The sequence below is a fragment of the Emydura macquarii genome, unplaced genomic scaffold (assembly GCF_026122565.2).
Source record: "Emydura macquarii macquarii isolate MOO-44397 ecotype Brisbane River unplaced genomic scaffold, CSIRO-AGI_Emac_v2 contig_2676, whole genome shotgun sequence".
Taxonomy (NCBI): Eukaryota; Metazoa; Chordata; order Testudines; family Chelidae; genus Emydura; species Emydura macquarii.
In genome coordinates, this window is record NW_027132813.1 from 36,690,094 (window position 1) to 36,703,664 (window position 13,571).

General features: G+C 35.3%; 1 protein-coding gene across 1 annotated transcript in view; it reads right to left on the minus strand.

Annotated features, from left to right (window-relative positions):
- USP34 (ubiquitin specific peptidase 34) overlaps positions 1-13,571 on the minus strand; it is a 244,205-nt gene that overhangs the window by 134,023 nt on the left and 96,611 nt on the right. The window contains exons 23-34 of the mRNA XM_067565207.1: positions 12,683-12,796; positions 11,721-11,820; positions 11,365-11,524; positions 10,809-10,935; positions 10,557-10,704; positions 7,687-7,787; positions 6,334-6,543; positions 5,479-5,604; positions 2,920-3,042; positions 2,707-2,790; positions 2,210-2,296; positions 41-241 (exon numbers count right to left, since the gene is read on the minus strand). Coding sequence (XP_067421308.1) covers positions 41-241; positions 2,210-2,296; positions 2,707-2,790; positions 2,920-3,042; positions 5,479-5,604; positions 6,334-6,543; positions 7,687-7,787; positions 10,557-10,704; positions 10,809-10,935; positions 11,365-11,524; positions 11,721-11,820; positions 12,683-12,796 — 1,581 coding nt within the window. The remainder of the gene's footprint in view (positions 1-40; positions 242-2,209; positions 2,297-2,706; positions 2,791-2,919; positions 3,043-5,478; positions 5,605-6,333; positions 6,544-7,686; positions 7,788-10,556; positions 10,705-10,808; positions 10,936-11,364; positions 11,525-11,720; positions 11,821-12,682; positions 12,797-13,571) is intronic.

The window sequence follows — 13,571 nt, forward strand, 5'->3', positions numbered from 1 at the left end:
GAACTGGAAGGACGAACAACATATATAGTTTGTTTCTTACCTCTGTGAGACGAGGTATATGAAGGCCCTTTACATGATCTCCTGCAGTCTTCCTCGATTTGCCTGGCCAAGTTCTTTTCCTGTGGCTCTCTGCTACACCAGACCAGGCAAAGACATCATGATAAGCTAAATCCAAATCTGAAGGATCTACTGCAAACTGGCATATCAACTTCAGCAAGCAAGCAAGACAGTCTAGCTGCCACTGTGGATAAGAAGAAAATGCAATTTTCCTTTTTCACAAATTTTAATACTTCTTTGTCTACTTTGGAACTTGAAACACAAAACTTAAATAAGATACAAAGGTACCGATCAATGCACTAATTGGCAACTGCTAACAAAACTTGCACTAGACAAATAAAATTGGGGCTGGTATTAAAATCTTCTATTTCTTACAAAGAGGGTATTTTCAAGAACTAGTCCAAATTCCGGGCGCAGTTAGGAGATGATCTGATATTTAAGGTAGAAGATTCAGTTTTACAGTCAACAGTGTTTTCTGTCACTTGTATTTAACTCGGAAAGCAATATTTAACATGGTATATAGATTTGTTACTCATTTAAATTAAATACAATTACTCATGTAGGAACGAACTATATTAAAAATACCATTTTGCATTATAATGTCACACAGAGATGAAAACCTCTGATTTACTTTCCTCCTATTTTCTTCTGAGACTCCGATCTCCAAGGGTCTCATATGTACTATTACACTTGCATATACACTTGCCCGGCACAACCAGCAGTTGTACCATACAAGCGAAACTAATACAATCATAGGCCTAGATAGCACAAATAGATACACTAGCATAGCTTCCTATACCCATTCAGAATCCCACTGAAATCTATAAGACTTTGCACAGGTGCAGGAGTCTATGCTAACATATTTATTTGCAGGATCAGTGTCTTAGTTTCACTTTGCTACTCCTGGCTCAGAAAATCTGAATGCAAGATCAACTAAGGCACTAATGCAATCTTTGGCTTATGCTGTGAATGGAGAGAGAGACAGAGTGTCTTCCTTCTCTTGACACTGCTCTGAGGAAAGCTCCAGCAATGCCAAGCATCATGAGAGAGTTACAGAAGTGTACATCACAAGTATTTACACAGTTTCGAAAGAGAAAAAAGAAAGCTCAAAAATATTATTCTCCTTCCATAAAAAATATATTAATATTGTTTTTCAGTATGAGATCCTCTGAAATATCCTAAACACTGAAAAACGTACAAGCCATGACAGTTTATATTTACTACATGACAAAATGTCGCACTGAAAATAAACAGATAAAACAAACTCACCCTAACAAACACAAACTGCAAAGTAATATCCAGCATAGGAAGAGTTATCTCGCATTAACTGACAGATGAACAGTGATGAAAGACACAGAATATATGAAATGGACTAATACCAATGTGCACTATTAGGGAACTTCCTTGGCTGTAGCGGTAATGATTTCTCTGAATGCCAGCAATAGGTTAAGTATCAAGAAAAAAAAACACACTACAGCTCTAAAGTCAGTTGATAAGTACAGGTTTCCTCTTCAAATCACCCATCAACCCCCCTTTTAAAAAATTTATTTTTGTTTTCCAATATTCTGACCATGTTATTGCAAATTTAAGCTCTGATCCCTCTATCAGATCTGTGCGGATGCAATGCTCTGCGTGCATGAATCCAGAACCTTACTCCAAAAAACAGTTTCCAAATTGGGAGGCCGGGGGAGGGGAGTATATTATTTTTTAATTCTACAAATCAGCACATTTTTCCTTAGGATTACAGCGAAAAAAAATAAAATAAAATAACATACAGAAAAGATATAAAAATGTGGTCACAGAACAGAAAGAAGGCAGAAGCATAAAAGACAGATTAAACCTGCAATTATTCCAACAATTTACATTTTTAATTAAAAAACACTATACTGTAGAGTTAGTGTTTATTGGCATCAATTTAGCAGTTGGTCTGTATCTGTTTTGGATGAAAGCAATCAATAAACAAGTTTCAATGCACAATTACTGGCTTATCGGTGGCACCTTTCAATGTTCATTTTATATTTTTCACTTCTCTTTTTCTACAGAAAATGTACAAGTAAATATAACAAAGGCTGCTAGCAATGGAAGCACTCAAATGGGATAGCTTTTTATGAGAAAGCCTTATAGCTGGTTAAAACACTGACTTGTCACCTACCACAGTCCATGGTTCCTGCTCTTTAGGCTCTAGAATTCCAGAATTAAAAATTTCTAATAACTGTTGAAGCCCTCCAGCGGCAACAAACTGTAATTAAATTATGACAATGTAAGAAAAACCAGGTACATAATGTATTTAAAACTCCTTGTTTCAGTTACAAGATACAAAATTAAAATCAGAAATAAAGCATTGATAAATTATGCAGTTACGTATTTTTGAAGGACAAAATTTGTATAAAAATATAATTGGAAAAAACAATACAGTAAAATTAGATACTAATTTTATTTTTCATTAATCATTTAATCTCTGGAATTGGGATTTCCTGACCGTGTCCTAACACAAAAAGCATTATATGCTGATAATATGAACTTGAGACCAAGAGACTCCAAGGAGTGAGACAAAATATTAAAAGTTTATACTATCTTAAAAGAAGTTTCATTTTACGTAATTTTGAAAAATCTACACTACATATTACAAAATATTTAAATAAATCAAACCTTGCAGCTCCAGGTGTTTTTACTATTTTCTATTTGATCTTCACTTGAATCATCTGAATCTGGATAAAGGTCACTATAACTTCCCTGAGGATAAAAAGAAAAATAAATTGCTATATCAATTCTAGAATTTAAAGTAATAAATATTTCACCCATAAGAATTTGGATTTAGAAACAAAAACATTTATTTTTCTACTACATAAGAAGTTATATTACCGTAGACTCTCGCCTTATTCTTCTGTTGGGTTTGCCCAAAGCTTCAATGATTTCAAGTGCATACAAAAGTTTATGGGCACTTTTTATTCGCAGGAGATCCTTCCAACTAAATCCATCATTACCCTTACAAAAAAAAGTTAAGAAAATTAAATCCGATGTTGACATAACCATAGAAGCAAAAATAACTGAATTTTTAAAGAGACTATGGCAATTAATTTGGTTTTCACATTTTACATATCTTTAAATGAATATTTATTTTTACATTTATGAAGACAATTTAAAATATATCTGTTGCAATTTACAGACTCTCGAACTGAATAATATAAGCACAGTAGGAATCCCAATTAACTCTCAATATTATTCCAAGTTACTACAGCAAATGCACAACAAATTTTTAAATGTTTTAACTTCAGTGAGAATAGCCAACTTGCAATTCCAAATGCTAAAGTTTAACCTTTACTTAGTTACGTAGAGCAAAAAAAGCCTTAAAATGGACTTTAAAAGGTTAAAAAATGTATTTTTTTCATATTTCAGTAACTATAATATAAGTTGATTTTGCTTGTTTTCCAAAGCTAGTCACCTCTGGACTGAAACCATGCGTACAAAATTTTAGCCTGAATGAAGCATTATCCAGAAAACTGTGAGCACATGCAAAATAGATTGTATTTTTAGTTTTCATTGTTACAAAATCTATCATAATATTTAAACAACTTAGGTTACATATTTTAAATATGTGTACATTTGGATTATATGATAGCTTTCCCTCCCCGCCACTACCTTTTTTCCTTCACTAAATCTTGGGAGAATTTCTGCAGTGCTGTTTAAAAATTAAAAAGGGTGTGATGATTGCTGGTTAGCAAGCAGAGAATGGATAATTTATTCTTTCCTGCCTACTCTTCCCCCCCCCCCCCAGTCTCTTTAAAACATATTCAATATGCTAGATTCCTGTGCTTCAGTACCTGATTGTTACACTAAAAGATCATCAAAAAAGTACACAGGAAAGCAGAATCTGACCCACTACTTAATCCAACCTAAGCAAAAAATAAAATAATCTGTCAAACCAACTTTACACAGGGAAAATCAAACATTTTTGACCCTCTGCAGCCAGCTTCTCTCTCTGCCCTTAACATCTACTTACTTGTTGACATAAAGGGTTGCAAGAGCATTGCTGGCACTTGCATTTCATAAAAGAAAACAGAGTCCAAGTGAAAAAAATATTAGCATTTGGCAGGACATTGAGCAAGAAAATTCTTCCATTTAGGCAAATACATTTTTGCTGGCAAAAATCCCAGTAGTTTTGTCTCTTACAGTTCTTTTATTCAGATTCATTTGGTTCTTAGTGTTTATTTTCCTCAAGTACATTCAGTCACAACTAAACCATGATCTTCTACTACTCTTAACAACCTCCTCCGTCAGCCAGTTAGAGGGGATCTTCACATATCTGAACTTTTTACTGCCCATTAATGGATATTGAAATGTTGACCCAACATTTTATTTCCATTAGCAATCATCTCTGAAAACCTCAGAAAACATGTTACTATACATATAGCTAACACAGTGTCCTTACATGTGGTTGGCTCATATTGAAAAGTTGGTTTCTTAAAATTAACACATTTATTCTTTTGACATTAAAAGTGCTCAGAAGTACTTCAGAATTCAAGATACAATTACCCCATTAACATTTACCAAAAAAAAAAAAGTATAACTGAAATCGAATCATAATGTTACCCAACATCCTCCTGGTTATAGCAATATATAAAGTTCTAAATGCTCTCACATTCAAAATCATTACAAAAAATACACACTGCAATCAATGCAAGTTTTAAATGTAACCAAATCTAAGACACCAAGAACAGTGGCTTGTTGCTGTTGTATTTTATAATTACACAAGCTGGAGTGAGACATTTAAAACAAGGCATACTGGAAAGTAAATAATAACATAGGATTCAGTTTTAAAGCCACACTAAATTTGGAGGTTAGAGTTCAAGACTATTGCTCTAGCATTAAGTACAGATAAGGTTATTTACTTCTAAAATGAAACCTGCAGAAGACTTGAAAATAAGAAATTATTTGCTTCAGTTTGCTGTGTACAACAGCAGATGTACCAGATTAATATCAACATGAACTAATAAAGTCACTATAGGTACATTCACTAATCATTTTACATATTTAATTCTTGTTTTAAAAACCCATTAACTTTAAAGAGACAAATCAGGAAACTAAATTAAAAAAGCTGCAGGCTTATTTTGATTTTTATTTGAACAAAGAAAGACTAAGACAAAGGTGAAATGGTGCCCTCTTCTTTTGCTTTCTCACAGTAACCAATACAAAGCCAGAGAATAAAATATATATGTCTCAAAACCTGTTCTGATGTATTGTTATTGAAATTGTTCTGTCTTTCATTCATGACAATTTCCCCCTTGCAGAAATCTGTTATTTTTTACTTTACTCTGTCAGATCACTCATCATTCACTTTTGGATAAGCAGCAAAAGTTCAACTGTAAAAAGTCTAACTGAATTGCAGATTATATATATTTAAAATAAGCACTGTTGGCTGACCTGTTCGTCTGAAATATTTTGGAATGCCTGTAACATGTTAGGACATGTAGGTAGAAGCATTAACAGTTCCCAGACACGCCTGGACAGGTTTTCAGCATGAAGATGGAGTTCTTCACATCTTGCACTCTAACACACACAAAAAAACTATTACTATAAACAGTTTCTTAAGAAAAGCAACCTCACTGACATTTTATGGTCCAAAGTTTATTTACTTATTTATATTTTAAACAAAAGCAATTCACTCTCAAATTAAAGTTTATTAAATAAATCTATAAGTACAGCATAATAGTTTAGATCTCATTGAAACAGAAGGAAATTAAGTTACTTTATGCACTACACTATGAAGATATGCACAAAGATTCAGTGTAAATAAATCCTGAATTTAAATACACAACTATTGATTCCAAATAATTTCCCATTGTAAATCCCACTGGTTTTTATGGAGTTACATCAGAAATGAATCTGAGTCCCTGAGTTTTACAATATACTCTTAAAAATATGTCTTCAAACGAAATCCCCTTACTGACCACCATACCTGTTTTCAGTAGTACATATGCTTTCCAGAGCATCACAATTTTTTAGAGTAACTATTACATTTAGGAGACTTTGTAAACAATATCATACCATTTCAATCACAAAAAGCTTATATATATATATATATATACACACACACATACACACATGAACCTACACAGAGAAGATACAATTAAATATACAGATATAAATATTAGATGTATCTGATGTTTGGATACCATGGTAATGGGGGCATCAGAAGTAGACAGATTGGACAGAAACAAAAGAGATTAAATTAAATTAGACCTATTCAGTCATTCTAATCAAAGATCACTAAATTACCTCACTATCTTCCATAGCCACTTCACCAGAAGGAGGTTTAAAAGATGCAAGCATTTCTAATAAATCAAAGAGGGTGGTAAGATGAGGTTCTTGCAAAAGTAAAAGCATTGGAATGTTGTCCTTCTGAGGAGGAGGAAGACAAGATGCTGGAAGCTGAACACCTTCACCTTTACGCTCCCTCCTTGGTGCTCCTAAAGATACAAACACCATCTAAAAATAAAGGGGAGGGGACAGAAAGTCAGAGACTATTTTAACAACATAACTACAACTACCATTTTTTAAACCAGAGACAGTTTATAAATAGGAATAGAATTAAGAACATGGTTTTGGAGGATACATTAGTATCTTTGCTGTTGATCCTTTATCTAACAATGTTTCAATGCAATGTCACAAATCAAAATAATATAGATTGGGAAGCACTGGAGATTTGCTTTGGTTTCACCTGATATGGTAAGTATGAGAGGCGACAGTAGCAGAGTGATTAATTAAAAAGTAATTAATTTAAATGTGTGTTAAATTTATGTGGTCAGATCCTATAAAGTTGCCTGTTAAAGACTCCTTTTTCTTTGGCAGGGAGGAGCGACAAAGGGAGGGTTTGCGCAAGGTTGGTTCCTCCAATCTGCAGAGTTTGTAAGGTTAACCCTCCTTCCTGCAAAGTAGACATCAACCTCCTTTCTTAGGCATAGAGGCTGGATTCGCATGTAAGGAGGCTTGCTCATGTCCTGGGCAATAGGCTGATCTGGGTTGCATGCCTCGATAGGCCTTGCAGTAAATGAAGATCTGATAGGGATTCTGAACTTATGTGAGTTAGTTTACAGGATGCTTTGGATGTGAGCACCAAAAGGGAGAGTGAAGGCTGTTGAAAGTTTGGGTGGCTGTTGCCTTCTCTCTTTTCCCTGCTTTCATGCCAAAATGCCTTGAGAAGCTATCCTATTCGTGAAATCAAGAGTTGTGACCATTTAAGCCAAAATCTTGATGTTTGATTTTGTTTCCTGCTTATCTATACAAAAGATAAATTATTCTAAATTTTACTTTAATCCTTGGGCACCTACTGCTTCACATATACTAATAAACCCAGAATTTGGCTTTTTTTAAACCAGGACCACTATTTCCAACAGTAAGGCAGCAGAACAACAGAATGTAAATGCATGGGACTAATGGTAATTTTATTTTGGGTGTAAAAGAAATGAATGCTATACAGCAGAAAACAATACAATGGTTTTAGAAAACAATCTGATGTTGCCAAAGAGAATTTTACATTTTACTACTTACTACACTTATTGGTCATCACATGACAAAAGCAACATGTCAAATGATCTTTTTATATCTCTCTCATTTTTACACTGATAATACCTGCATATCCTTAAAGCCCAATTCATGAAGTGTTTTTTCATCATAATCAGTTGTTAGTTCATGCCCAGATGAAATCATTCTCACAGGTCCCATGAGACCACCTACAATAAAACACAACATAGTGAATTTCTGGAATTTCACCAGCTGTTTTTAAAAGCATAATTTTAAAAAGTGAAATGAATATTAACATTGACACTGCATCTGCTGAAAATTTTTACAAAACAGTTTCTTGGTAACCTCTCAGGGCCGGAATCAACGCCCCTTGAAGTCAATGAGAATCTTTTCACTGACTTCAATGACCTCTGGATCAGATTCTTAATTACCTCCTTAGCAGTATGAGCCAATTATATGTTGTAATAAAAAAGACATGGGAGGAAAAAACAAACAGTCTTATAGGGAGGGAAGAGAGATATAGATAAACACACCTTGAAAGAACGATCATTAAGTTCTTCCATAATTGGAAAATTATTCTATAAGCATTATTTTAAATACTGATAATTTTACTTAAGACAATATGAATTGGAGGTGATATCTGTTAAGACAGATACTTATTGTGAACATCAGAAAGAATCTGACTTCTGATCTTATAGCAGGCAGAAGCTGGAATAAAGTAATGGCTTAGGCCCTGTCAAAGGCAAAGACACTGCCAGTGGAATCACCATCTAGACAGTGATGAAAAGGGGCTGGTACAGGTCACAGAGTACTAAAAGTACCAAATGATGTGGCAAGGTGCCAGTCACAGTCATAAATAGAGCAAATTAGTGAGAAAGCAAAACAGAATAAAAATAAATGCACACATCTGGAAGTTAAAGTCCAAGGGTCAACTCTTGATATACTTACTCAGTTTTTACTCAATCCCTAAAATCAGGCAAACCCCCAGTGAAAGAACTGAGTGAAAAAAAGCTATTTAAGCGTGACAGGATTTGGCCCCATAAGGAGGAGGATAGTGAAAATATTTACATATTCTGTCACCATGAATGAGGTGAAACTTGAATAAAACACAACTTGAATTTCCACCTTAATTAGAATAACAGATCAACCATTTCAATAAACTTCCTTCCTAATAAACAGGAGCTGGTTTTCAGAGCAGCTTAAATAATACTGGTACATTTAGACAGACACGGCTAAAGTTATCAGTTTCTTTACTATCAGGCATAGTAGCTTGGGGAAAAAAAGATTAAAACATTCCTATTTAACGGAAAAAGCTCTCAAGAAAATGGCATCATTAACTTGCATCACCCAAGTCCAAATCCTGTCTTCAAGTTAGCATTTGTGTAACATATACAATTCCCTCAGGTCCTTTTCTGTAGAATTGCTGCTTAGCCAGTTGGCCCCCAGTCTGTAGCAGTGCATGGGATTCTTCCATTATAAGAACAAGACTCTGCATCTGTCCTTGATGAACCTCATCAGATTTCTTTTGGCCCTATTCTCCAATTTGTCTAGATCACTCTGTATCCTACCCCTACCCTCCAACATATCTAACACTGTCGCCAGCTTAATGTCATCCGCAAACTTGCTGAAGGTATAAACCACTTCATCCTCCAGATCATTAATGAAGATGTTGAGCACAACTGGCCCCAGGACTGACCCCTGGGGCACTCCACTTGATACTGGCTGCCAAATAGATATTGAGCTGTTGATCACGGCCCATTGAGCCCGATGATCTAGGCAACTTTCTATCCACCTTATAGTCCATTCATCCAACCCATACTTTTTTAACTTGCTGGCAAGAATACTGCCGGAGACCGTATCAAAAGCTTTGCTAAAGTCAAGGTATATCACGTCCACTGCTTTCCCCACATCCACAGAGCCAGTCATCTCATCATAGAAGGCAATCAGGTTGGTCAGGCATGACTTGCCCTTGCTGAATCCATGCTGACTGTTCCTGATTACCTTCTTCTCCTCCAAGTGCTTCAAAATAGACTCCTTGAGGACCTGCTCCGTGGTTTTTCAGGGACTGAGGTGAGGATGACTGGTCTATAGTTACCCAGAACCTCCTTCTTCCCTTTTTCAAAGATGGGCACCATGTTTGACTTTTTCCAATCGTCCGGGGCCTCCCATCATTGCCACGAGTTTTCAAAGATAATGATCAATGGCTCTGTAATCATATCAGCCAACTCCCTCAGCACCCTCGGATGCATTGCATCCAGCCCCATAGACTTGTGCATGTCCAGCTTTTCTAAATAGGCCTAAACTTGTTCTTTCACCACTGAGGGCTGCTCACCTCTTCTCCATACTGTGCTGTCCAGTGCAGTAGTCTTGGAACTGACCTTGTCTGAGACATAATAAATTAACTATCTTAACATAGTTGTAAATGCAAAAAGACTGAAAGATTCAGTAAAGGAACTCATACCTGAATGGCAGCTAAATATGGATCTGTGAGCTCAACATACAATCTAAGTACTAATTATTTACCTATACAAAGCTATAATATGCATGGTACTTCACAAAATATAAGCTGGGACTCCACCTAGAGGAGTTTGCTAGCTAAATAAGACATAATACAATGAATAAAAATTATAATGGTAATGATGAAAAGGGAAGATAATGGTGAAAGGGGAAGAAAATGACATTTACAAGTAATAAAAATCATGCAATTTGAAAAATCACATGTAAGTAGTGTATAGACCTTATTATATCTGAATTTTCTCTCTCCACTTTAAAAGAAATAGTAATACTTGCAAAGCACTGTTTAATAATGAATACAGGCTAGTTGTGAAATAAATGGATGAAATGGAATAAAACAAAGAGTGATACTTGCTATTTTTTCCCTGATATCCTAACCCACAGTCAAACAAACAATCCTTCAACGTCTATGGATGACCAATGAGTCAAGCACAAGCTAAGGCTACAAGTACTGTATAACTTACCGGAGAAATCTCCTTTCCGGTTGCTTTGGCCAAACTCCTGAAGCTGAGCTTGTTGGTTTATCTGTTCTTTCTGCAAATTTTCATACCAATGGGTAACCTCAGCCCTTAGATCTGCCACCTGATCACTAGGATACATTTCAATAGTCATCTGAAACATAATGCGCACATTTTTTCAGGATGCAAAATGAATATTATAAAACGTAATAATCCAGGAATAAAACCCACTTGGAAAACCAAAGTTCTTTTAGTTACCTTGTCAGGAAGTCCAGCTGGCTGACATACAATTCTTAGTGGTAAAGACTGTTTATCACTAAGAGCCTTTAAGTGACTGCTGATACCAGTGCCTTCAATCTGCCACTGTCTCAGATGATACGCAAACCTTAAGAAGCACATAAAAATCACACATAAAACAATAAATGTTTTTATCATTTATTTAACTCATAAGCCTGACAAACAGCAGGAAGACAAGAAGGCTGGGAAAGCTCCCAATTCAACTTCTCTGCTCCTCCATAGTTTTCCACCATAAAAAGGAAAGACAAGACTTTGTATTCCTGATATTTCTTAAGTTAAAAATTTTTTTTTCACCTTTCGTTCTACGTCATGAAACAGCAAAAGAGGGCAACTGCCTTTTTTTCCTTGCCAAAATCCTTTAATGGACTAAGCCTCACACACAGAGGAAACCAAATGAATAATTTACATCTCTGTTTTTCATAATCTCACTAAACTCATAAATTTCTATTCAGTACAAATGATAAGAAAACAAATGATAATAAATCCCAACTCAAAAGATATTGAAGAAATTGTTTACCTTCTCCTAAAAGCTTCAAGATGTGTCTTTAGCATTAAAAGTCCTCTTTCAATAATGGTGAGACTTGAGTGGGAGTCTTGCTCAAGATTACTGGAAGCTATCATAAGGCTTTCCATACACTTGCTAATAAATTCTTGTTCTTTCTCCAGACCTGTTTTACCTGCAAGACAGATATTTAAGTAATTATGTGATAAACGTACTGAAAACTGCAAGTTTTAGTATTTCAGATTAAAAGGAGATAAGCTAATGTGCTTTAAAAATTTTTATTTTTAACAAAAGAAGTGACTAAAAGATAACTTTTTATGATTTTCCCAAGATTTTAGTACATTAGTGTAAATAAAACTGAGAACTCTTACCATTAATATAATACGAGTTAATATACTGGATAGCTGCTCGACTGACATCACCAGACTGTGCTCTTAAAGCAATGCCCCAGAATTGGTCCATACCACACAACTGCTAAGACAAATGAAAAATGTGTCAAATCATTATTTTCCTACTGGAAACCATCTCTCCCCCAGTCTGAGACATTTGCACTACATCTCTTCCTGTTAGTACTGTAGACAGTCCCACAGAATACTGGGACTTGTCAAGCCCTGAACGGGTGGGACATGACAGTCTGAAGCACTATGGGCAGATTCTAGGTAGGAAAGATAGGCATGACTATTGGTTTGGACAGAAATACTGCTCTCAAGAACCTTGACAACTATGTACTATCTACTAAAAACTTGAATGAGCTTGAGTTTATAGTACTATTCAGTAGTGAGACCATTAGAAATGATGGTAAAAGATCTTAAACCCAAGCCTAATTCATCCTGTAAGAAATCCAGAGAAGCTGGAATGTCTGATTCCCTGAGGTTAATCTTTGTATCTTGGCACCAACTGAAGAACTTTGTCTAAACTCCTGAGAAAGCCAAAAGAATGGAAGGCCTGCAAGAAGCTCAGAGATGAATATCCGATGTTATTCATAGGACTTGCTGTTCAATCATCAAATTGTTAGGCCCAGTTACTCTGAACAATCATAGCCCATTTATACCCACATCAGATGAAGGAGAATGCATGCTGCACTCCCATTAAGAAATGGGGCATCAGCCACAGCCCCCTATACACCTGAAAGCTTTGAGAGCCATAGTTCCTAGAGCTCCCCCCGAGTAGACTTCTACATTGCCCCCAATATAGGGTTGCGACTTAATGCCACTTCATGATCAATACCTCTCATTACCTTAAGGATATTAAGATATAGCTAAAAAAAATTTTTTACAGAGAATTAACTTAGTTTTAGAGAAAAGGGAAATTGTAGCATGATGTCCATACTTACCTCTGAGTTTGAGCCACCATCATATGCACTGGTAGCCAATCGGGCCAAGTTGCATAAATGTTGAAACAGGTTTAGACCAGTCATACTAATAGTTTCAGGTTTTAGCTGTGGCATCTAAATAAAATAAATCTGCCTTAGTATGAAAAGAAAATTTACAATGACAGAGATGGCAATGATTTCAGGGCATTTATTCTGTCAAAACACACAAGAATTTCACTGCCACCCCAAAACAGACTTAAAAATTGGAAGGTAAGTCAAGATTTGTTTTAGCAAAAGATGTGACTCTCTTTGTACTCTACAGAGAAAACAACTATTAATGACAATCCTCCCCAACTGATCCCCCTGAATTAGTGCTGGAAACTGTTTAGAATGGATAACATTTTCAACACTGTAACATTAGCAGTTAAAACTGTTGTCAGCAACAGGACTATTTGCTAATGTACATGACTCTTCAGGTTTTAAAAATAACCAGGGTGTCTAGGGTCAACAATGGAATTGCACATCAAGATGTAACTGTGTTACTTGGTACAATAAGCAGAGAACACAGGGAAAAAAAAGATAATACATGGCTTAGTATAAGTTTAATTGCCATATAAAACTATTTGATATATATACTAAAAGTTTTGTTGACGCTGAATGAAACAATTTGCTAAAGTGCAGGACTTGTTGGAGTACATTTGCATTTCCAGTAGAAGTGCGGCTAAAGAATTCTATACATCCAATAGAAGGGAAAATTCTACTTTTCTGCCTTGTATTTGTAATTTCCAAGTATATCAACAGGGGAATATAATTTTATTTTACCAGACTGAGGTAACATGGTTCAATTTAAACACTTCATTCTGGAAACAAAATCTTTAGTTATCAATTTGATTATCTGAGAAAACGTACT